This window comes from Lissotriton vulgaris, chromosome 11 (assembly GCF_964263255.1).
Source record: "Lissotriton vulgaris chromosome 11, aLisVul1.2, whole genome shotgun sequence".
Classification (NCBI taxonomy): Eukaryota; Metazoa; Chordata; class Amphibia; order Caudata; family Salamandridae; genus Lissotriton; species Lissotriton vulgaris.
The window spans coordinates 1,067,782,795-1,067,807,439 of NC_141699.1; the positions used below are offsets into that span (position 1 = coordinate 1,067,782,795).

Here is a 24,645-nt window from a genome sequence, read left to right on the forward strand (position 1 = left end):
GGGCAGTTGATGAGGATGACTAGTCTAAGATGGCCAACTAAGTAGAGGACTAGTCAAAGATGGCCGCCAAAATAGCATATAGAGAGACAAGAGTAGTAGTCCTTTGTTGTTGATGTGAATTAGAGAGTTTAGTTTCCCTTTCTACTCTGGGGCAAGTCGTGTTAGTCCATCTTCTATGTTGCTTGGTGGGGAGGAGAGAGTTCAGCTTCTATGTTGCTTGGTGGTGAGGAGAGAGACTTCTCTGTTTTGGTGACCCCTGACCGCGTTGGTATGTAGCCTCATGGTCATCTAGTGGGCAGTGAAGGAGATTTATGGCCCCGGCCATTTTAGACAATGGAAAGTACAAAGACCGCTATGTCCGCAAAAATAATTTGCATGCAGATACCACTATAAGATTCCAGCATGATTGTTCAAAATAATAATTTTTGCGTGCAGATACCTTCAGGACATCGTGGTCATCAGGCTGCACTAAGGCTGTTCAAATCAGGCACTTTAAAGCAGAGTTGCGCTGTAGCTGCTCGATCACACAAGCAGGGCACACCGGAGACGCCCTCATTGCCAAACTCGCCAGTGTAGAAGCGGGCAGCTGGGGGCAGACTATTCTCGCTGATCCTTTTGGTGGTTGGGAGGGGGGGTGGGGGCGGGGGGGGGGGGGGGGGGGGGGGTTGGAGGGGGGGCGGCATCCGGCTGAAACAAAACGTATGTTCCTCGTTCCCAAGAGAGTCTCCCCGGGGGTGGGGTCGCCCTCGATCATCTGCGCTGGGTCGGCTCCAGCGATACCGTTTGGGGTGGGGTGGGGGGGGGGGGGGGGGCGGGGGGGTCAGACCTTGGCAGCAGGGCGCCACCTCGCTCGGGTGTCGCCGGGGCGCGAGGGACTCAGCCCAGGAGCGAGCAGACAGGCACACAGATCGCAGGGCAGGACAGGGTAATCACTCCCAACGTGACTGGGACTAGGTCCTGTAATTGCCCTTGAGCCTGGTTCCACTTCCTTGCGAGGCACTCCTGAAGCGGACGCATGTGTAACCTGGCATGAGGGACTATGAATATGCATGAGGCCATCATGCCTATGAGTTGCATAAACACTCGAGCTGGCAATGAGTGTTGGGGTCTGAACCTTTGGATTAATGTTTGCATTCCGTTTATTTGTGCTGCGTTCGGATATGCCTTTGCTGCTAGTGTATCTATAGTTGCTCCCAGGTAATGTTGGACGTGGGAGGGTTGCAGGTGCGACTTCGGGTAGTTTAGCGAGAAGCCTAGGCAGTGCAGGAGCTGAATGGTGTGGCTGGCACATTGCTGGGCTGATGGCGCGTGTATTAGCCAATCGTCCAGATATGGGTACACATGAATGTGTTGTCTCCTGAGATGTGCCGCCACTGTTGCTAGGCATTTGGTGAACACCTGTGGCGCTGTTACAAAGAATGGTAGGACTTGGAACTGGTAGTGCTGTCCTTGAATAGTAAATCTTAGATACTTTCTGTGAGCAGGGTGTATTGTTATATGAAAGTATGAGTCTTTGAGGTCTAGAGTTGCAAGGAAGTCTCCCTGGCAAAGCAGTGGTAAGACTTGTTGGAGAGTGAGCATATGAAAGTGCTCTGACAAAATGTACAGGTTGAGGGGCCTGAGGTCTAATATTAATCTGAGAGAACTGTCCTTTTTCGGAATGAGGAAGTATAGGGAGTATACTCCTGTTCCTTGATGGAGTGGGACTGGTTCTATGGCCCCCTTTTGTAGCATACTGATGACCTCTTGCTGCAGTAATGTTATATGTTCCTGCGACATTGGACAGTGCAGGAGTGGCATGTTGGGTGGTGTTGACGTGAGTTCTAGGCAATAGCCATGTTGGATAATTTGCCTTACCCACCTGTCTGTAGTGATATTTAACCAGACTGGCAGGAATTGTTGTAGTCTTCCCCCGACCGGTGTTGTATGGTCTGGGGGTAGTGGCATGAAGTCACTGTCTGGTGTTAGTGGAGGATCTATTGGCATTGCCTCCACGACCCCTGCTCTTGGTATTATTTCCGCTGTATCCACCCCTGTTCGTGTTTTTTTATTGTATGTGGATTGTGTATTACTTTTGTAAGTGGAGGATTGCTGCGATGTGGTACCTCGCGCTCCTCCTCTATACCTTGAGCGACGAAAGCAGCCTCTGTGTTGTTGGGATTGAAGGGCTCCCATGGACTTTGCCGTTTCGGTGTCCGTTTTCATTTTGTCCAGAATTGAGTCAACTGCTGGACCAAGCAAGAAATCGGGATTTATAGGCTGGTGGCCTGTACTTCATGTTTGAATCCAGATATGCGAAGCCATGCATGTCTCCTAAGAAGTACGCATGTGTTAATAGATCTAGCAGCTGTATCTGCCCAGCCTAGAGCGCACTTAATGGAGGCATTGGTGATGAGCTTTCCTTCCTTCCTGTAGAAGTTAATCTGCCTGCTCTTTGTAAGGCTCGGTTAAGTATTGGAGTAGTTCCTCTAAAGTATCATAGTGTGCCCTGTCATATGTGGCCAGCAAGGCCTGTGTATTGACTATTCTCCATGAGTTTGCTGCTTGAGCTGCTACTCTTTTTCCTGATGCTTCTAAAATTTTTGACTCCTTGTCACGAGGCGGAACCTCTACAGTGGTTTGTGAATTTGCACGCTTTCGTGCGTTGAATACCACTAATGAGTCTAACTGTAGTTGTCCCCTGATGTATGTAGGGTCTGGTGGTGCAGCCCTATACTTCTCTATTCTAGGGTTGATGACACGTGCCCTAGCAGTGTCTTTGAAGATGTCATTTGCGTGCTTTAGGACGCCCTTTAACATGGGGAGTGTTTTGAGACTCCTTTCTGATGTTGCCAGCGTATCAAATGGAGAGTCCTCTTCTATAGCATCAGAAAGCATGTCTACATTATGGTAGGTTGCAGCTCTGTCTATTAAGGAGTTAAAAGCCACTGTGTCCTCTGTGGGTGATGGCTTCGCTGGGTATACAGTAGGGTCTGTAATGGGTAGAGCCCCCTCATTGTCTGGCTCACCTCCATCCCCCCATGGTGGTGTATCGGGGTCTACAAATGGGTTTTGTATATCTCCGTATTAAAAAAAGGCGACAAATTTCTCCCCAATAATTACAGACCCATCAGTCTCAGACACAGCACAGAAACTGATGAGCCGATTAGTGCAGAATAAGCTGCAAATATGGATAGAAGAAAACATCTTGTCGCCATATCAAGCGGGGTTCCGCCCCTTGGCTAGTTCCATAGAACAGGTCTTTTACTTTATTGCTATTTACTGGAGAATCGTAACATTGAAAAATGGCACTCTACGCCGTCTTTGTGGATTTAAAAGCAGCTTTTGACCTAGTGCCAAGAGAAAAGCAGTGGAGGACTTTGGCTGAAGCAGGTATAATTCCAGAACTCCTCACTCTTCTTGTGCGCCTGCATGAAAATAATTATGCCAAAATCAGGTGGGGGCACAGGGAGAAGTGACTGAGCCCTTTCCTGTGGAGCGGGGGGGTGCGGCAAGGGTGTGTCCTGGCCCCAACACTATTTTCCATCTATATTAATGGCATTGTGGACTATTTGAAAAAATCTCCAAGTGATGCCCCAATTATAGCAGGCTCATATGTCCCCGTCCTCATGTTTGCAGGTGACACGCTTATACTTTCACGCACACCGAGCGGTCTCCAAAAGGCTGTCAATGCATTTGGCAAATTCTGTGATAGTCGGGGCCTTGAGCTGAACACAACCAAGACAAAATTTATGTGTCTGATCCGACAGTCCACATTTAAAGGTGTAATTACGAATAAGGGTACTCCCCTTCAATTTCAATTCAATTCAATGAATTTATATAGCGCGCTACATACCCAGAGGGTCTCCTGGAGCTTGAGGAAGGGTGGGGAGTTACTTGTCGAATATCCAGGTTTTAAGTTGCTTTCTGAATGCTAGGTGGTTCTGAGTGAGGCGAAGGTGAATGGGAAGTGAGTTCCAGGTTTTAGCCGCCAGGTAGGGGAAGGATCTTCCTCCCATGGTGGTTTTGTTGATGCAGGGTACAGCAGCAAGGGCTTGATTGGAAGAGCGTAGCTGGGGGGTAGAAGGAGAGTCGTGTGTTGAGGCATTCGGGTCTAAGTTCGTAAAGTGCTTTGCGTGCATGGGTTAGGAGGCGGAATGTTATTCTCTTATTGACGGGGAGCCTGTGGAGGTCTTTCAGGTGACCAGAAATGTGGTCTTTACTCGGGATGTCTAGTATGAGTCTGGCTGATGCGTTCTGGATGCGTTGGAGTCTTTTCTGAATTTTTGCAGTGGTACCGGCGTATAGGGTGTTTCCGTAGTCCAGGCGGCTAGTAACCAGTGCGTGGGTGACCGTTTTTCTAGTTTCGGTGGGGATCCAGCGAAATGTTTTTTTGAGCATGCGGAGAATGTTGAAGCAAGATGATGAGAAGGCGTTGACTTGTCTGGTCATCGAGAGAGAGGAGTCCAGAATGACGCCCAAGTTCCGTGGTTGGTCCGTCGGGATGGTTGCTTTTCCAAGGGCCTCTGGCCACCAAGAGTCGTCCCAGGAGGTGGGGGAGGTACCTAGGATAAGGACTTCTGTTTTGTCTGAATTCAGTTTTAGACGGCTGTGCTTCATCCACTCGGCTACTTCTTTCATTCCTTCATGTAGATTGGTTTTGGCGGTGTTAGGGTCTTTGGTGAGTGAGAGGATCAGTTGAGTGTCATCAGCGTAGGAGATGATGTTGAGGTTGTGTTGGCGAGTGATGGCCGTGAGGGGGCTCATGTATACGTTGAAGAGGGTGGGGCTGAGTGAAGATCCTTGTGGCACGCCGCAGATGACTTCAGTAGCCTCCGACTTGAATGGTGGGAGGCGGACTCTCCGATTCCTTCCGGCGAAGAACGAGGTGATCCATTCCAGTGCTTTACCCTGGATTCCGATGTTTCTGAGGCGTTGTATCAGGGTGCTATGACAGACTGTGTCGAAGGCAGCGGATAGGTCGAGGAGGATGAGGGCGACTGTCTCCATTGTCCAGTAGAGTTCGAATGTCGTCTGTAGCAGCGATGAGTGCGTTCTCAGTGCTGTGTTTGGCTCGGAAGCCGGACTGTGAGGGGTCGAGGGATTTGTTGGTTTCGAGGAAGGCGGCGAGCTGGTTGTTGACGGCTTTCTCGATGACTTTGGCTGGGAATGGAAGGAGCGAGATGGGGCGGTAGTTTTTGAGTTCGGTGGGGTCAGCTGTGGGTTTTTTCAGAAGGGCGCTGAGTTCGGCGTGTTTCCAGCTTTCCGGGAAGGTGGCGGAGTTGAGGGAGCAGTTGATGACGTTTCGGAGGTGTGGTGCTATGATGGAATCAGCTTTGTTGAAGATGTGGTGAGGGCATGGGTCTGTGGGGGATCCTGAGTGGATGGAGTTCATCAAGCGGATGGTGTCCTCTGTGGAGATAGGGTTCCAGTTATTAAGGATGTTCAAGGGGGGTGAAGGTATAGCAGAAGGTAGTGTGGGTTGGTCTTCGGGTTGTTTGTCGAAGCTGTTGTGGATGTTTCTTTGAGGATGTTGAATAATTCCTTGCTGTTGTGGGCGTTGTTGTCTAGTCGATCTTTGAATGCGGCTTTCTTTGCGGTCCGGATCAGTTGGTGGTGTATGCGGGTGGCGTCTTTGAAGGCGTCCCTGGTGCTGGTGTTCGGGTCTTTTTTCCAGGCCTTCTCAAGGGAGCGACAGAGTTTCTTAGATTTCTTAAGATCATCGTTGAACCAGGAGGCGTTTTTGCTGCTAAGTTTGATGTGACGTTTTTTCAAAGGTGCTAGGATGTCGGCGCTGTTGGTTAGCCATTGAGTGAGGTTGATGGCTGCTTGGTTGGGGTTCGAAGAGTGGGCAGGGGGGTTTTGAAGAAGCGATGAGGAGATCTGGTCGAAGGTGATTTTGTTCCAGTTTCTTCTCAGAGTAGGTTGAGGGTGGTTGTGGGTTGTGTTCTTTTTGTAGCCAAAGTGAACGCAGCTGTGGTCCGTCCAATGGAGAACTGTGGTGTGACTGAAGGAGATATGTTTACTGGAGGTGAAGACGAGTGTGTGACCTGCGTAGTGAGTGGGGGTATTAACAAGTTGTTTGAGTCCGAGGTTGGCGAGATTGTCCAGAAGGGTGGTGGCGTTGTTGTTGTTGCTCTTTTCCAGGTGAAAGTTGAGGTCTCCCAGAAGAATGTAGTCCTCAGAGGGGAGGAAAGTAGAGGCTTTTCCCTATCTAGGAATAATTTTACAGGGCAATATGAAATGGAAATCACATATCAACACGGCAGTATTGAAGTTTAGCCAGCTTGCAGTTGCACTTAAACAATGCCTCGCTGACAAAACCAATTAACTGTGCCCTTGAAATCTACAATATGAAAGTCTTGAGCGCCTGCTTGTACGGTTCTGAACTTTGGGGTTTTTCAAATTTAGCAGACCTGGGTCTAGCGGAAAACAGATTTTTGTGAGGGCTGGTAATGGCCCCGCAAAGCACACCTATAATACCATTGAAACTGGATCTTGGTAGGAAAAGTATCGAGGATATAGCTCGACTGCGGCCATTGTTGTATTGGAGGAGACTGATGGTGACCCCTGAGTTAGCCCATTATGCTGCAGCATTGTCAGATGTTGTTAAGTTTGATCGCTTCCACTGCATTGTATGGCTGAAAGATCTGCGGGTCTACTGGTAAAGTTAAAACTGGATCATCTTTGGGGTAACAGGGATGTGACTTGCTTTCCGACAAAAGCAAAATTGCAAGAAATATACTGGGAGATGGTGTATTCCACAATCTATTGTACTGGGCCAATAGCCAATTTGTCAGCCCACTTTCTGGACATTAAAATGGTTCCATCCTGCGAAGCTTATTGGGACATAATTGAAAGCCCGCATGACAGGAAGTTATATTTTCAATTTGGAACACTCCCAGTAAATGCTTGAAAGAAACATTGGTCCCCACCGCGGGATGAGCACTGTTATTACTGTTAAGAACAAACAGAGCATATCTCCCATTTGCTGTTTTGTTGCCCTTTATATGCTAGTCCACGGCGCAAATGGCTACGACCAGTTTGTCTAAACATTGGCACTCGCAGTCAATCGACTGCACTCAGAATATTAGAATCAGATTGTTCTCCACTCTTTGCGATTGCTGTAGCAAAATTTCTTGGCTGGGCATGGGTGATTAGCACTCGCACTTTATTGGCTAATGTAACATAAGGAAACACTGTTATCATGTCTATATTTTTTTTTAACAAATTTTATGAATTAAGCAAATATTTTTTTATCTGTGTAGTGTATTCGACTGTCAACTGTTTAATATGTATTTTAATGTCATCATTTTAGATGTAGTATTTATTTGTATAGTGTTAGGGTGGAAACGCTTTTATGACAAATGTCGAATAAAGCTTTGAAAAGAAATATATATCTCCAAAACCCAAACTGCATCACGATCTACATCTTGGTTGTAATCAGAGTGTGCAGGTGAGTATGGTGTGTATGGAGTAGCAGGCATAGCTGGAGAGATAGGTTGGAAAAGAATAGGAGAGGTAGCACAGTCTTTGAGTGGAATTTTAGAAAGGCCTTCACTAGGCAATGGTCTTTTCTTCCTTTTATAAACAGTCACTTTCCCAGTATTTGGGTCAATATATAGTTTTGACTGATCTTCTGTGGATGGGTCTAGATGGATGATCTCCACTTCCACAGTTTTCTGCCTTGGCACCGTAGTGTTTGGTTTGACCTTCGGTTCGATGCCTTTACTCTGTTCGACCGCTTTTGGTGCCTGGATCGGTTTTTGAGGCTTGGCGTCAGGTTGTTGGACCGACGTCCTTTACAGGTTTTACCACTGTTTTTGGACTGAGCGGTTTTGTCGGTTCGGTAACCTGTTTAGGTGGTAGAGGTGTCTTCGGAGCCTGCGGCTTTGGCTCAATGCCCCCGTTTGGATCGATGGGCTTCGGCTCAATCGATTTGGTGTGGTGTATCTTCGGTTTCGGTTCGACGACTGTCGACGAAAGCAAAATGGCTACGCCCAAGACAGTCTTCTTTCCTTTTTCGGCAGTCGAACCTGATTAGCTAGAGTCGACAGGCCTTGGCTTCGAGGTCGATTCGATGGCCTTTGGCTTCGAAGGTGTTAATGGAACAGTGGCCTTCGGGTTGGCGCCCTTTGGCTTTATCATTTTCGGTTCGACGATGTTCGGTCCGAAGACTGTTGTGTCGATGAGTTTAGTTTTCGATGGAAACGGCCTTGGATTACGGGACTCAGAAGGCTCTTTTTGTATGTTCTTAGCCGGGCGGTATGGCGGGGTTGTAGAACCAGTATCTTGATCTTGGCTAAGGCCTGTTGGCGATGCCTCGACCTGAGTCTCTGATATCGGTGTAGTGTCTGTATGGGGCGGTGTACTCACGGTTCGCCCCTCGTCGGAGTCGTCTTTGACAGCTACGATATCTTGTTCATATTCTTTGACATTGACAATCTGTTCTTCGTTGTCAATATAATATTCAGTCGTGCTCAGGGAATTGATCTCCCTCTTGATCAGAGTCTTCGGCGTCAACCAGTTCTTCGTCGAAGATATTCTCGGGCTCTGGCGCAGACCTCTGCATTTGCCTTGCCGCCTGTCGATTCCGGATCGTCTTCTTGGACCGGAAGTGGGCACAAGCTAGGCAATTGTCTTCATTATGATCTGGAGACAAGCATTTGTTGCACACTAGATGTTTATCGTGTGCGGGAACTTCGAGTTGCACTGCTGAAAGTACTTTAATGGGCTTCGTTTTATCGACCATTGGTCCACGTGGCGTCGAGAAGGCCTAACGGCCCGATTCGACGACCGGAGTGCAAACTAATGGTAAAGAAGGTTATCGGTACTGATCGCGAACAATACCGACGAAACTGAAGGTCTTTTGGCCTTTAGAGAAGTTTATCTTGGTTCCGAACTTGGAGTGCTGGAAAGTACATCCGAACCCAATGTCGGAAAAAAAAAATCTGAGCATGGAGAGGATGCCCATGTGCACTGTAGTCCAGGGAAGGAGCCACCTATCTTGTGATACTTCAAAGACGCTTTCAGGACAACAATGTGCAATCATCCGGACCCAACACTAGGCGGCAATCTATGCACAGATATGAATTCAGCAGCCCACATGCCTCGAACATAGGTTGCTTAAAACCTTTTACTTAACAAGAGAAAATAAAGCCAAACGGGCAGTGCATGTTTTTTGGAATGAAGAATCTGTTATTTTAACGTAGAGGGAACATTGCAATAACAGTGAGCGAGCCATTGTTGTACTCTGGAGTGTTGAACCTTGAGCACCAGGTTTTGAGGGACTGTTTCAGATTTGTTTGGCTTGCACGCGTAAAAGCAGTACTTTAAAAAAATGGTCTGCAGCTTTTTTTGCCTACCTAATTTATCATTCATTAGGTCAGCAGGTCCATTCATGATCGGAAAAGTTAGAGATGAAAATTTTCTCTGCAGTTTGTCAAAAAATGTCAAGAGTTAGCAAACAGAAGGGAAGACAATTAAAGATCTTGCTATGCATCCAGAGGAAACCTTGCTGGTTTCTTTCATGGAGGAATGTCACCCCTTCTAGGCAAGGGTTCTAAAACAGCATAAGACCCACAAAGACCTCTTGCTGGGCACTACACTAATAGCACAAAGTGTCTATCCCAGAGAGAGTCGCAGGCAAATCCCCGATTACATTGGGGATCTTGCTTGTGAGGCATCTTTGTTGTAGAGGTCAAGGTGGCTGTTTCAGTGGAAAGATCAAACAAAAATGATTCCAAGCAGCATCACATAATTTAACAGTACATTATTTCTGCATAACAGGTCGCAGAAATTCAAGAGCAACAACTTGATGTCCGCGCCAAGACCTGTATCGCTAGGCGTACCACAAGGATCCTCCCTATCCCCAACTCTGTTCAACCTAGTTATGGAACCTCTCACCACCTTGCTACAAGAATCCAATGTGCACTTCCACATGTATGCTGATGACACCCAACTTTATCTCAAACTTCAATCACCCAATGACATCACGCTCTTGAATTCAACGATCAGTAGCACCCAATCCTGGTTGGCCGCTAATCATCTCAAACTTAATGCCCTCAAAACAGAGTTCCTTTTGATCTCACCTCCCGCGAAGATCACTACCGCGCAAATGTGGCTTAAACACCTAACGGCACTCAATGTTCAACCCACCATCGTGGACTCCGTGAAATCCTTGGGCATAACACTCGACACCAATCTCAGCATGCAGGAACACATCAACAAAGCAACTAAGGGAGCAAATTTCCAAATCAACACCCGTAGGAAACTTAAACCCTTCCTTCCAGCCAAAGATTTCCAAACTGCGGTACAATCACTTGTCATACCTCGAATAGAATACGGCAGCACCGCCCTCTGCGGTCTCCCCCTAGCTACTACGGCACCCATAAGAGCCTCTTTAAACGCCGCAGCGAGACTTATCACTGGATCAAAAAAACACTCACACATCTCCCCTGACTTCAAATCCCTGAACTGGCTGCCTTTTGAAGCCAGGATACACCTGAAAATCGCTTGTTTGACGCACAAGGCTGTCCACCTTAGCTCACCTAGATACCTCGCTCAGAAGCTGACGATTTCTGGAGGATCCAGAAACACTAGAGGCACAAACAATCTTTTGCTAAAGCCTAAAAGATTCCGCAAAGAAAAAACCTACAAACGCTCTTTCTCAGGAATGGCTCCCAGGATTTGGAACTCACTCCCCCCTGAAACCAGGCTCATCCCATCTACCATTCTTTTCAAGAAAGAAGTAAAAGCGATCCTCATGGCTAAATGCATTTGAACCACTACTGGGGATCAACTTCAAAGACTCAGTGCTCATCTGTACTACTTGTTCGAACCCTTTGCTTTTTTGTATGACTTTGAAATTGACTACTTGATTGTTTATGATATCATTTCACTGTACTTTTAACACTATAGATGTATCTGTGTATATTCTGCTATTCACCTATGTAAAGCGCTCTGATATCTGCGAAGATCTTGTTCGCGCTATATAAAACTTTCAAAATAAATAAATAAATAAATTTGCCATCCCACCGTCAAACATTTGGCAATAAGCCACAGAGTGGGAAGATGAAACTAAGACATGAACCATCCACAGCTGCCTAAATTAATAAATAGGGACGAAAGGGACCTTGCTGCACTGTCCTGGAAGTAGAAAAAGAGTGACAATACCTTTGCTTTCTCAAAGTCAAGGTCCTTGCCAATGGTGGACAGGAGCCGGCAAAGGCACTCCAAAGACTCCTCATCATGGTTCTTGAGAAGTTTCACAACACAGTCATGCATAATGGCCTCAGTCAACATCTTTAACTTGAAAAGCTCTCCGATGAATTTGATGTTACCCAAGGACCGCCTCCTGGCCATGTCTCGAGCCAGCTCCAACTCATCATGAAGGCGGGTTTTCTCCTCTGGCTGGGAAGAAAAAAAAGATCAAGGTAAAAAACTGAAAATGTCACAATATTCTGCTTTAACCTTGCGTGTGTTACATTCCAAAAAATGCATCATGTGACACAGAATTTATACATAACATACACATCTATAAATACACATTGTAGGAAAGTGGGTTTCTTTCTTATTAACTCCCCCAAGCACACACTTTTTTGCCAAGTATCTGATGCAACTTTGAATGTGCACGTGTTCATGGTAACCTCTTGGTCAGGTGATAGTGGTGGTGGTGAATTTATGGGTGAGATGATTAAGTTTGGTCAGTAGGGGAAGAAGGTGGAATGTTAGGTGAAGGGTTAGTACCCATATTTTCTCTCTTCAGGGGAATGTGGTAATCCTCCTGTAGGCCTATTTTCCTTTTATCAGGCAATTTGGCATGGACATGTTCAGTGTCAGAATGTATAACTAGTTCTTTCGGTTTGGGATCCAAAGGTTGAACGTCGGAACAACGCTCTTTTGGTGGAGTCTCTCGTCGAACGTTTACACCTGGTAATCCCACCCTTAGAGATAGGGTTGCCTTTGTGTGGAGGAGAGAAAGATACAAACAATTGGTTTGTCTTTCTAAAGGATTTGGTTCTATGTAGTATAGCAGAGCTCTTAACATCCAACGTGCGCAAGGCAATTTCTGCTACTGAGTCTGGGTTTTGGAAAAACACAGGTAACTCTACAGATTGGTTTAAATGAAAAGGTGTGATAACCTTTGGAAGAAATTTTGGATTACATCTGAGAACCACTTTATTAGTATGTATTTGAAAGAATGGTTCTTGTATAGTGAACGATTGTATGAGAAATCACAGTTAACATTTATGCAGAGGCTCAAAAGGGGGTCCCATGAGTCTCGTAAGGACCACATTTAGGTTCCATACTGGAGAGGGTGGCAGCCTGGGAGGGATTATTCTCTTTAATCCTTTAATAAATGCTTTGATAGCAGGTACCCTAAAAAGAGACAAGTGTTGTCTGTTTTGTAAATAGGCTGCAATTGCTGCAAGATGTAGGCGTATGGAAGAGTATGCCAAATTAGACCTTTGTAGATGTAAAAGGTAACAAATTATATTTTGGATGGAAGCATCCAGTGGATCCATGTGATTATGTTTGCAATGTATTGCAAATCTTTTCCATTGTCGGCATCGAATATGCTACTTACCAGTATTCATCTGTTCTTGGCAAGTAGGGCTGCTGACATTCATATCTGTGCATAGATCGCCGCCTATTGTTGGGTCCGGATGATTGCACATAGTTGTCCTGGAAGAGTCTTCAAAGCATCACGAGTAGGTGGCTCCTCCCCTGAACTACAGTGCGCATGGGCATCGACTCGATCCTCAGATTGTTTTTAGCCATTGTGGCCAAGATGGAGTGAAACTAAGTGAATGATGACCATGCTAGAAGTATGTACCTTGTTGCACAAGTGTACCTTGAAAGCTTTCATCGCCATGAAGATCGCCATCAGTTCCAGAAGGTTGATGTGCATCTCCTTTTGCTGTGCTGTCCATAGTCCCTGCACTGTGTACATGAGCTCCCCATCCCTGGAGAGACGCGTCCGCCGTCAGTACAATTTGTGGAACAGGCTCTTGGAACGGTCGGCCCTTGCAAAGGTTTTGTGGATTCCACCAATTCAGAGAGATGAATGCCCGACCGCTCACCAACACTAGGTCCTTTAACTGTCCTTGAGCCTGATTCCACTGACGTGCTAAGCACTCCTGAAGCGGACGCATAAGTAGTCTCGCGTGCAGGACTATGAAAATGCAGGAGGCCATCATGCCCATCAACTGCATGAACACTTTCACTGGAAGCGAGCGTTGAGGTCTGAATTTCTGTATCAGCAATTGAATGCTGCGGACATAGGACGGTGTCTTGGTGGGATGTTGGGTGGAGTGGACGTTAATTCCAGACAATACCTGTACTGTACAATGTCTCTCACCCACCTGTCTGTGGTGATGGATTTCCAGACCGGCAGGAACTGAACTGTTGTAGTCTACCCCCGACAGGTTATGTGGTCGGGGGGCAGTGACAGGGCGTCACTGTTTGGTATTGGCAGAGGATCTGGAACTGTTGTTTCCTCTGCCCTTGATGTTGTTTCCCCGATATCCACCACGGCTGTTCTTATTGTAGGTGGATTGTGTACCTCCCTTATTGTATTGTGTTTGTTGCGTTGACTGGCCTCTTGAGGGGCCTCTAGTACTGGAGCGACAAAAGGAGCCACCCCGAAACTGCTGTGACTGCAGAGCCCCCATAGACTTTGCAGTCTCTGTGTCCTTTTTAAGTTTCTCAAGGGTGGTGTCAACCTCAGGTCCGAATAAGAAGTCTGTGTTAACTGGCTGATTGAGGATAGAAGTTTGAATTTCAGGTTTGAATCCTGAAATCCTCAACCAGGCGTGTCGTCTTAGCATAACACTAGTGTTGATGGCCCTGGCTGCAGTGTCAGCTGTGTCCAGAGCACATTTGATGGAAGCATTGGTTATGAGTTTTCCCTCTTGTATGAGTAGCTCTGCCCCCTCCTTGTACTGATCAGGTAGGTGTTGTAATAGTGTCTCAAGAATATCATATTGTGCCCTGTCATATCTGGCCAAGAGAGCCTGAGTGTTAGCAATGCACCAGATGTTAGCCGCCTGCGCAGCTACTCTTTTCCCTGAAGTTTCCATAACCTTCGACTCTTTGTCCGGAGGAGGAGCATCACCTGTAGTCTGGAAGTTCGCTCTCTTACGTGCATTAGAAACAACTAATGAATCCAATGGCAACTGTGCCTTTATATAAGGAGGGTCCACAGGGGCAGGCCGATATTTCTTCTCAATCCTTGGGTTTAACACCCTGGCCCTAGTGGTATCTTTAAAAATGTCAGCAGCATGCTTGAGGACCCCTTTGAGCATGGGTAGGGTTTTGACTGCCCTTTCTGAAGTTGAAAAAGTGTCGACCAGAAAGTCCTCGTCCACAGGGTCAGCATGTAGCTTGACGTCATGATTACTGGCTGCCCTCTCAATAAGGGCGTTAAAAGCAGTTGTGTCCTCCGTAGGAGACGTTTTCACACTGTACACATGTGTCCGGGCCAGTTTGCGGATCCCTCGAGTCAGCAGGGTCCGTCCATTGTTGGTCTTGATCATCAGGATCAGTGTCCACATGATAGAGGTCATCCTCATTGTAATCATCCCCTGTCTCAACATCGGAGTATGTTGGGGAAAAATTGAGGTTCCTGTTCATAGTGATGGAGGGGTTCCCCAAGAGCTGGAGTGGTAGAAAGTCTATTTTTCTTCAAGGGAATCTTATATGATTCCATGGGAGTCTCTGGCATTAACTTTCGTTTGTATATGGACAGTCTCCCAGTGTCCGAGTTGATGAATTGCCTCGGCTCCTGGTCTTCAGGCTCTTTCGTAGCCTCCAGTTCCGTCGACAAGTGTGTAGCGGCGCCGACAGATTTTTTCGGCTCGAACATCTTCGGATGCACCGAGGGTGGTAACCCAAACTTGATAGGTGTCGACGCGGTCTGAACTTGTCCGACCAGCTTCGGCATCGGGGCCTTCTTCGGTCCGACCGAAGTACCCTTCTCCTTGATGCGTTGGAGCGACTGACACTTCTTTGGCTATGAACGGACTGGGTTTTGGTTTCGGTTTAGCCAATGCACCATTTTATTTTTAAGGGGTATGTCTTTCAATTTGGCAGGGGCTAAGAGGGGGGGCATTCACTAAGACTGCCACATATGGGCAGCATTCTAGGGGTAGATTAATTGATCTATTACCTCTCCCCTCTTCTGGGCCTTTCTCTGTCCGATTTTTTGACACCTGAATTGTCTCCATATTTCTATTAACTTCGCTGCTAGTATAGCAGGGATAGGTTCGAGGCATGTGGGCTGCTGAATTCATATCTGTGCGTAGATCGCTTGGAAGAGTCTTCGAAGTATCACAAGATAGGTGAGTTTAAGGCATGTGGGCTGCTGAATTCATCTGTGCATAGATCGCCGCCTAGTGTTGGGTCCGGATGATTGCACATTGTTGTCCTGGAAGAGTCTTCGAAGTATCACGAGATAGGTGGCTCCTCCCCTGGACTACAGTGCGCATGGGCATCAACTCCATCCTCAGATTGTTTTTAGCCATTGTGGCCAAGATGGAGTGAAACTAAGTGAATGATGACCATGCTAGAAGTATGTGTGAATTCTGCAGCTGCTACAGGCGCCGGGGAGGAGGGCGGGCGATATGAATGTCAGCAGCCCTATATGCCAAGAACAGATGCATACTGATAAGAAGCATATTCGGTTCGAGGCATGTGGGCTGCTGAATTCATATCTGTGCATAGAATATATAGCAGTCCCTCTATTAGCGGCGGCCGCCCGTGCCAGCTGCAGCAGTCTGAAAAAGTGTTTTTAGAACAGCCTGCCCTACAGCTGCCTGCTGTTTGGAATGCACATCTACGCAGTAGTGTTTTGTAAATGTGTGTATGGTAGACCATGTGGCTGCTCTACACATTTCCTCTAAAGGAATGTTTCCAAGGAAAGCCATGGAGGCCCCCAACTTTCGTGTGGAGTGGGCTTTTTGGGGAACTGTTAATGTGCGCTTAGCCTTTTGATAGCAAATCTGTATGCACTTAACGATCCACCTGGCTATACCTGCTTTGGAAATGGGGTTGCCTTTGTGTTGTGGTGAAAAGGCAACAAACAGTTGTTTTGTTTTCCTAAAATCCTTTGTCCTATCTATGTAGTACATTAGAGCTCTTGACATCTAGTGTATGGAGCATTCTTTGTGCCACTGAATCAGGATTCTGGAAGAACACTGGCAGTTCTATAGTTTGATTCATATGGAACTGTGAAACTACTTTAGGCAGAAACTTAGGGTTAGTGCGTAGTACCACCCTGTTGGAGTGAATCTGTATGAATGGCTCCTGGATAGTTAGTGCTTGAAGTTCACTAACTCGTCGTAGCGATGTGATTGCTATTAGGAAAGCCACTTTCCATGTCAAGAATTGTATCTCGCATGAGTGCAGAGGCTCAAAAGGTGGACCCATCAGTCTGGTGAGGACCACATTAAGGTTCCATACATGTGCTGGTGGGTGTCGTGGGGGAATAACTCATTTTAGTCCCTCCATTGAAAGCTGCAGAGTCTTCTGTAGGGGACGCTTTTGCAGAAAATAGTCGAGGGTCTTGTCCTGATTGAGGAACACCAGGGTCACCACCAGCGGCCTAGGGTTCGTTGGTATCCTCAGGGTCTGTATAGACAGGATAACCGTACTCGTCCACATTAGAGTAAGTGGGCGAAACATTATGAGTCTGTGGGGAAAGTGGTTCCACCAAGACGGGAGTGAAAGTAGAGTCCTTTTTCTTGAGAGGGATCTTGAAGGACTCCATTGGGCGTTCAGGGGCGATTTTCTGCTTGTGGAGGGAAAGCCTGCCCGTTTCGGCATCGATGAAGTGTTCCTGATGCTCGTCCACAGAAGGTCGTCGAGGTTGTGGGCCGGGGACCACCGCTGACGATTCGGCGCCGAGGAGACCTTCTCGGGCACACTGGCGACCGCCTTAGAAGCGAAAGCCTTACGTGAAATGGATAGGCGTGGACGCCTTAAGTGGTTTCTCCACCCGCTTTGTAGGCGGAGGATCCTTCGGACCGACCGACACGGTCCCGTCCCTGATGCGCTGCAGGGAGTCAGTCACCTTCTTTGTGAACTCGGCGGATTGGCGCGCTGGTTCAATGGAATCCCCCGAGGCCTCACCTGGAGTAGACTCTCGGGGTGCGGTGCCCTTGGCCTTGTCCTGCTGAAGCGGAGTCGTGAGAACCCTCGGGTCATCCAGCCGTTTCTTCGGGTCACCGAGGGCTTTCTTCGGGTCGCTGATAACCTTCTTTAGGTCGCTGAGGCCTTTTCCGGCGTCGACCGACTTCGGTGCAGAAGCGCTCGGCTCGACCACCTTCACTTTAGTCTTAGGCGCGGCAGACTTCGTCTCGACGCCCTTGATTTGAGCCTTCGGCTTCTTCGGCGCCGAGGGCTCCGTGGCCTTGGAGCCGACCAAAGCGATGCACACTTTCGGTTTCGAGGACGGCACCTGCGCAGTGTCTGGAGTCGAGACCGTAGGTTTCACTTTTGGTTTAGTTTTGCCAGGGTGTGGCTCAACAGCAATGTACGTGGCCGAGCCCGAAGGCGGGGCTGTAGAACCCATAGTAAGATCTCGGGTAAGGCCCGAGGGTCCCTCGACCTGAGCCTTATGAATTGGCACGGCCCCAGAGTCAGTTTGAGGAAGCTCCTCGTCCGAGCTAGCCTCCATGGCCCTGAGGGCCCCGTCGTCGTCTCCTACCTCGTCGACGACTTATTCGGCCTCGAACATCTCTGCATCCGCGTCGTAGTAGACGTCCGACGCGGGGTTCGACTCAATAATGTCCTGGATAGATTCGTCCTAGACATCCCCTGCATCGAAGATGTCCACAGGCGCCGGTGCAGCATGCTGGGCCTCCTGGCGCGCAGCTCGTCGAAGCTTAAGCGTCTTCTTGGACCTGAAGCGTGAACAAGCCGTACACTTGGCTTCATCGTGGTCCGGCGACAGACACTTGTTGCACACCGGGTGGACGTTGATGTGGGGATACTTCGAGTTGCAGACGGGACATCGCTTGAATGGACTTCGGTCCATGATGGACGGTCGATAGGTCTGGAGCGTCGACTGGGCCTTCCGCGCCGATAGCACGCAGGTGTAGAGAATCCAGCTCAGAACCGAGCTGGAAGAACTAAGACCGAACGCAAGACTATACCGACGTATTAGACTAAAGACCTTTTGGTCTCAGAAAAGTTTTCTATTGATTCCGACAAGAGGGAATTCAAAGACATAAGAACCCAATGGCGGAAAAAAACTATGAGGATGGAGTCGATGCCCATGCGCCCTGTAGTCCAGGGGAGGAGCCACCTATCTCGTGATACTTCAAAGACTCTTCCAGGACAACAATGTGCAATCATCCGGACCCAACACTAGGCGGCAATCTATGCACAGATATGAATTCAGCAGCCCACATGCCTCGAACTTGACGATTCCAATGCCGAAACCTTTAATAAGTGAAATTAACGGCCCAAGGTAAACATTAAACCGTATTGGGCTGATAGCAGAGCCCTGAGGAACTCCGTACAGTACTGGGGAGAAAGATGATTGGAAAGGTGGCATTGATACGGCCTGCTGCCTGTCCTGCAAAACAGAGTGAAACCATTGCAGTGCCGTATCTCTAACTCCTGCCTCAAACAGCCACCTCAGTAAGATCTTATGATTCACCGTGTCAAAGGCGGCAGACAAATAGAGCAGGATCAGAAACTATGCCTGTCTTCTGTCTGCGCGCCTTTGAAGTTCGTCCATGACTGATGAGGGCTGTTTCGGTTCCATGAGCAGGCCGAAAGCCGAATTGGTCCTCGTCAAGTAGTAGATGTTCCAGGTGGGTGGAAAGTGTGTTACTGACCACCCGTTTAACTATCTTGGCAGTGAACGGCAGCAGTGAGATGGGCCTATAGTTTTTGGAGCAATCAGGGTCCAAGGAGGGTTTTTTTTAGCAAGGGGGAGACTAACGCCGGTTTCCAGTGAGCTGGGACGGTGCCAGTCGCCAGGGATTGATTGCAAATTAGGAGAGGGGGGAAAAGTTCATCTTCAAATTCCTTCCAAATTTTGGGAGGCACCGGGTCCAGAGGAGATCCAGAAACAATCCCTCTAGCAATCTTGGTAAAATTTTCATATGTAAGCAGCAGAAACCGGAGTAATACATTTTCCGGAGCCAAGACCGAATCAGGTAATTGGTCCACCGGAGGGACAGGTCTTAGATTGAAAGGGGTATCATCAGGAGGGGTGTCCAAGTCTTTAAGGATCAGTTCTATTTTCTCTTTAAAGAATGTGGCAAGATTGTCACAGAGGTTTTGGGACGGGAAGATTGCATTCTTGCACGATTCCAGGTTGGTGGCGCTATTTAGGATGTTAAAAATACTCCTGGAGTTATTGGTGGTATTACAGATCAGAGAGGAGTAGTAGCCAGCTTTAGATTTTTTAATGAGATTTTTATAAGCAAGGACCTTAGTTTTCCACATTTCTTTCGAAGTTTCATTATAGTCGCGTCTCCACTTCCTCTCTGCTTGTTTACATCCAAGTTTTAAAGTTTTTAGATAGTCGTTAAACCATGGGGCAGAGTCTTTACCCCTGCAAGTCCGAGTTTTTAAAGGAGCAAGGGCGTCGACAACCGATGTGATACTGGTGTAAAGAGAGTTGCAGTTTTCATCAGTACTTTTGTTCACCTCGAAGAGCGAATCCAGATGGAACATTTCACCAGAAGGGTGTAATCGTGAGAGAACCTTCCAGTCTCTGCACTTAATTTCCCTAGTCAGGACAGGGGCCTTGTAGGGGCCCGTCTTCTTAAGAAGAAAGAATTTAACTAATGAGTGGTCTGTCCAGTCCATCGGCAGGGTTTCCCCCATTACCACTAGATCTGGTGCGGCAAAGACCAGATCCAAGAGGTGGCCCGCTTTGTGGGTGGCCTTAGAGACCAGTTGGGAGAGACCAAAACTATCACAGGCTAGAAGAAGGTTCCCGAGAGCTGAATCAAGTGTGCCATTACGCCAAAGATTGAAATCACCGAGTAGAAGTAACTTCTGGTGAGATAAAGCGATATTGGTCAGGGAAGGGTTTAGTGCTTGTTGCTGTTGAAGGCTAAACGTCCCTGGTGGGCGATAGCAAACTAGTCCTGTGACAGTAGTCCCAGAGTGGGTCTGGATTGAGAGCCCCAACATTTCAGTGCCCACAGTAGGGTCTAAGGAGAGGACCTTAATGCTGCAAGAGGCTCTGAAAATCACTCACACACCCCCGCCTTTTTCCAGTAGGTCTAGGAGAATGGAGAAATTTAAACCCGGATGGGCAGGCAAAACAAGGGTCGACCAGGCAATCAGGACGAGTCCAAGTTTGTCATGAACAGAATGTCTAATTCGTGAGATTCAATTAAAAGTTGGATATCCGTGCAGTGTTTAGGCAAGGACCTAACATTTAGTAGCACGCAGTTCAGAAGATCGTGACATAATACATCAGCTCGGGGATGTGACGTAGGTACTAGGGAGAGTATTCCTTTATCTGCATGCTGCTTACCTGCATTGGAGATTATAAATACATTTGTTTAAGGTGAACTAAGAAAGGAGCAAGGGGTGACCCTTGATGGAAATAGAGGTTAATCACTAGAAGAAGACTCTATCCCCCCTGTAGTGATCACCATAACTAATGAGACTGGGAATTAAAAGTATACAACTACCCAGCCAGACGATAACATAGGTAGTCCCATAGTTGATGGTTTCACTATAGTCTCTTGGAATACAGCTGGACTGGCTAAAAAAAGGGACGTTAGGTTGGACGGATTTCCTCAGCAAAAACTATATACGTCTCCAAGAAACTTGGGGCACTGATCATGTTAATTTTGAAGGGTTTGTTTCCTATGACCTACATGCATTGCATTCTTTGGCTGGTAGAGCGAAGGGTGGGTTACTAATACTTATGTCAATTAATCTGCCTCTAGAAGTCAAAAGGTTTATGAATGTTGGGTGCCATTCACAGATACTCTGGCTGCACCATAAAAATGGCTGGGATGGTTTGCTAATTAATTCTATAATTTGTTTGATTGTACACGCCACAAAGTAGTTACCGAACTGGAGATAGTAATTGGTAAACTGGACACTGAAGAAGATGCTCATTTTTATATCATATGGGTCGGAGATTTTAATACACCAACATATTCTTTGTCTATGACCAAGGTTTGTGGGTTTAGGAACGATATAGGACAGGATTGTGTACACTTCCCTCATAACCCGTATGGAGATAAATTAAATGCATTTCTGGCCAAATTTGATTTGGATATAATGCAGTGTGCCCGTGATGGGCTTGGGAAACAGATTCCAACTTTCACAGGTAGAAATGCAAGTAGTATTATTGATCATGTACTTGTCTCTGTAAATATTGCTCCTTTTTGCACTACCCCATGGATTGAAGAATTATTACTCCGTGATCAAAACTGAATTGTTATGCCAATAGCTGTGTGGGGCAATAGAACCCCAGTAACAAACTATAGCGGTAAATATTGCCCCGTGTAGACCAAATGGCACCAGAATAAAATGGTAAGGTGTTGACCCAGATAAGGTGCTAAAAAATATTGTCTCTGCAAGTAATACTTAGTTACTTGCGAATTTGGATATTAATACCGAACCAGCACAGATTTTAACTAATTTTTGTAAAATAAATGGAATTATTGATACAATATTGACTACAACATCAAGTAAAAAACGTACCCATAAAAGAGTATGGATTAACCGTGCCTGTACTCACTAATTGAACCAGTTAAAACAAGCACTGTACTAGGGATATGGTGCTTATAAAAAAAAAAACTGGATTAGATAATTTAAAACTAAAACAGAGGAAGAGAGCTCCAACAGGAGGCCTGGGACAAACTAGCACTGGCTGCAGATACATCAAATAGCCTGCTGTTCTGGGAAACTTAATTTCCCCCTTTTTTATTAATGAAGATGTCCCTGAAATGATGGCCCATGTTAGTAGTGAGGCCTGGGTGGCATACTTTTCCAGCATTTTTAACCCAGGAAATATTACCAAGGATTTTATTAATTCAAGTATCTGGCCCATCATGCCTTTAAACATTACATTAGCTGAGGTTGAACACGGTATTAATAGCAGTAAGGGAGGAAAAGCCCCAGGCCCGGATGGCGTACCGATAGATGTTTATAAAGCCATACCTGCTCTCTGGGGCCCCATATTAACTAGAGTTTTTAATGCGGCTGTAGAATAAATCTGAAGCAAAAAATTATCAGGCTTCATCAATTAAAGTTATGAGTCGGGTCCTACTGGTCAGGCTAGAGGAGTGGGTTGAGGACAACAGGATTTTAACAGACCCAATATGGTTTTAGGAAAGGCGGGGAACCCTAGAAAAGTGCATCAATTTAGAACTGTTAATTGTTAAATACACTTGTGCTAAAAAAAGGGTCCCTTTTCTATGTTTTGCTGACCACAGCAGTGCCTTCGATCTAGCGGATCCTGCCATACTATGGCAGATTGTACCTTGATCTTGGAGCCCCAGAGTCCATTATCTATTTTTTGGCAAGGCTCTATGAAAAATTATCAACATCGGTACGGTATGGCCAAAGGGGCGAATGTACCCCTAAATTTGATGTTAAACGTGGCATCCGACAAGGCTGCGTCCTCACACCTTTGTTTTTTACACTTTTTATAAATGAAGTCGACGCAGCACTTAAACTTGTACAGTCGGATGCACTCCAAGCGGAGGGTCAGGATGTGCCGGTTCAGCTTTATGCAGTCGACGCTGTACTTTTATCCAGAACGCCAGTAGGCCTACAGCGGCTAATAGATAAGTTTGCTGATTTTATTAAGGGGAGGAAGCTGCAGATTATTAAAACAAAAACCTACTATGGTCTGTGGCCCGAGGCCCAGGAGAATTACATCTTTTTTTTATAGAGAGACACAAAATGCAAACCGTGGACAACTTCTGTTACCTAGGGATAACTTTCTCTGGTGATGGAAAATGGTCGCAGGAGACGACGAACGTCCGGGCTAAGATGGCAAAAAGTATTCATGGGGTCTTAAGGTTCGCATCGAAATTGGGGGACGCCGAATTAAAGATATGACGCACATCTATCAATCTAGATGTACCTCTATCGGATTATACGGTGCAGGGATTTGGGGTCATCATTCTAATGGTGAATTGTAATCTGAAGAAAATCTGTTCCTCAAAAAGTTGCTCTGTCTACCCACCTCGCCGTCCACCGAATTAATTCACTGAAGTAGGAATCAACTATTTGTCGGACTTAATTGCGTTCAGACCATTACTGATCTGAAGATCAATATGGCTGAAAGAAGAGACTTTATTTAACAGAAGGATTATTAAAGACTGTCTCCGACTAGATAATTGCCTTAAGATCCCCTGACTTAATTATATAGCACATACTTTAAAAGATTTATTCAAATCTAGAATTTTGGATAACCCCAATGAAGAAACGGAGCTGTCCAAATTAGAAATGAATACGTTTGTTGCATAGAAAGGAGTTACGCAAGAGAAGCGTAGGGCAGCAAACTACTTGCCAGTTTCATAATTTCTATTTAGACTTAGGGTTTCCAAACTTTCTTTGAGCCAGGTAACTAGATCATTGCATCGTTTTGTTCTTACAAGAATGAGACTAGGCCTCGTTCACCATCTAGTAGCATTTCCTAGTGTAAAACAGCACCCTGTCTCACCCTGTCCCTGTGACGGAGGTACAAAACAAAGCATTTTCCACTTTCTCCTTATATGTGAATTGTATTTGAACCTCCTTATTGTTTTTCTAAAACTGTTCAAAAAATATCGTATTATAACCACGGAAGCGGTTATGAGTTTATTGTTTACAATGAGAGCCCGATACTGGTTTTTATACTGCAACATTCATTTTGAAATCAATTTATGCCAGGAAAAGTATGTTGTTTCAAGCTGTATTAATTATTATGAATGTATTACATTTATCTAAAACTGTAATCAGATTTTAACAACTGTATTTGTATTGTGCTTTTATGGTGGTTTTATCTTAACCGAATAAAGCTTATTGAATCGAATGGACAAGAGAATCTCATTTCCTTCAATCTCTAACTGAAATTTGTCTTGAAGTTGGACTCTAGATGTACTGGTTATTTTCTAGTCTACAAAAGGGATTTAATTTTATTTTAATTCTTTAGGTGAGAAACCTTCATTTAACGATCCAAACTTCATCAAATTTAAAAGTTTATTTGATACACATTTGTTTAAAATATTTATTCTGATACTTTCAGCATTCATTTATTTAGTTTATCTTTTAATGCTAGATGCATTAGGAAGGACATTCACCTTTTAGCATTTAATATAGCAAATGTTTAACAATTTGTGGCCTTTTAGTAGATAAAAGCCTGCTGTTAACCTAGTATTAAGGAGGGGAAAGATTGAAAAGATTCCATGTGTTCCTGCTAAAAGAAAACCAGCATTTGCAATGCAATAGGTCTCGCATTTACGCAAGTTTGAGCTACTAACATAGCAAATAAAGCCTTTCATTTCTGTTTTAGTTTTTAAAACAGAAATAAAAGGCATTGTCATTTACAATACCAATAGCTAAAACTCGTGTAAAGTACTCATTTACTTTGCTGAAGTAAATGCTTGTTTTCAGGGTTCTCGGCACAGAGGAATAAGACTTCAGATGAGGGTATACTGAATTTTTATGCTTAAGTTTAAA

At 46.0% G+C, this 24,645-nt stretch overlaps 1 protein-coding gene across 3 annotated transcripts in view; it reads right to left on the reverse strand.

Annotated features, from left to right (window-relative positions):
- Window positions 1-24,645, reverse strand: part of EIF4G1 (eukaryotic translation initiation factor 4 gamma 1) — a 1,004,595-nt gene that overhangs the window by 346,599 nt on the left and 633,351 nt on the right. For all 3 annotated transcript variants that reach the window (XM_086944451.1, XM_086944450.1, XM_086944449.1), the window contains one exon: window positions 11,155-11,391. In XM_086944451.1, coding sequence (XP_086800577.1) covers window positions 11,155-11,391 — 237 coding nt within the window. The remainder of the gene's footprint in view (window positions 1-11,154; window positions 11,392-24,645) is intronic.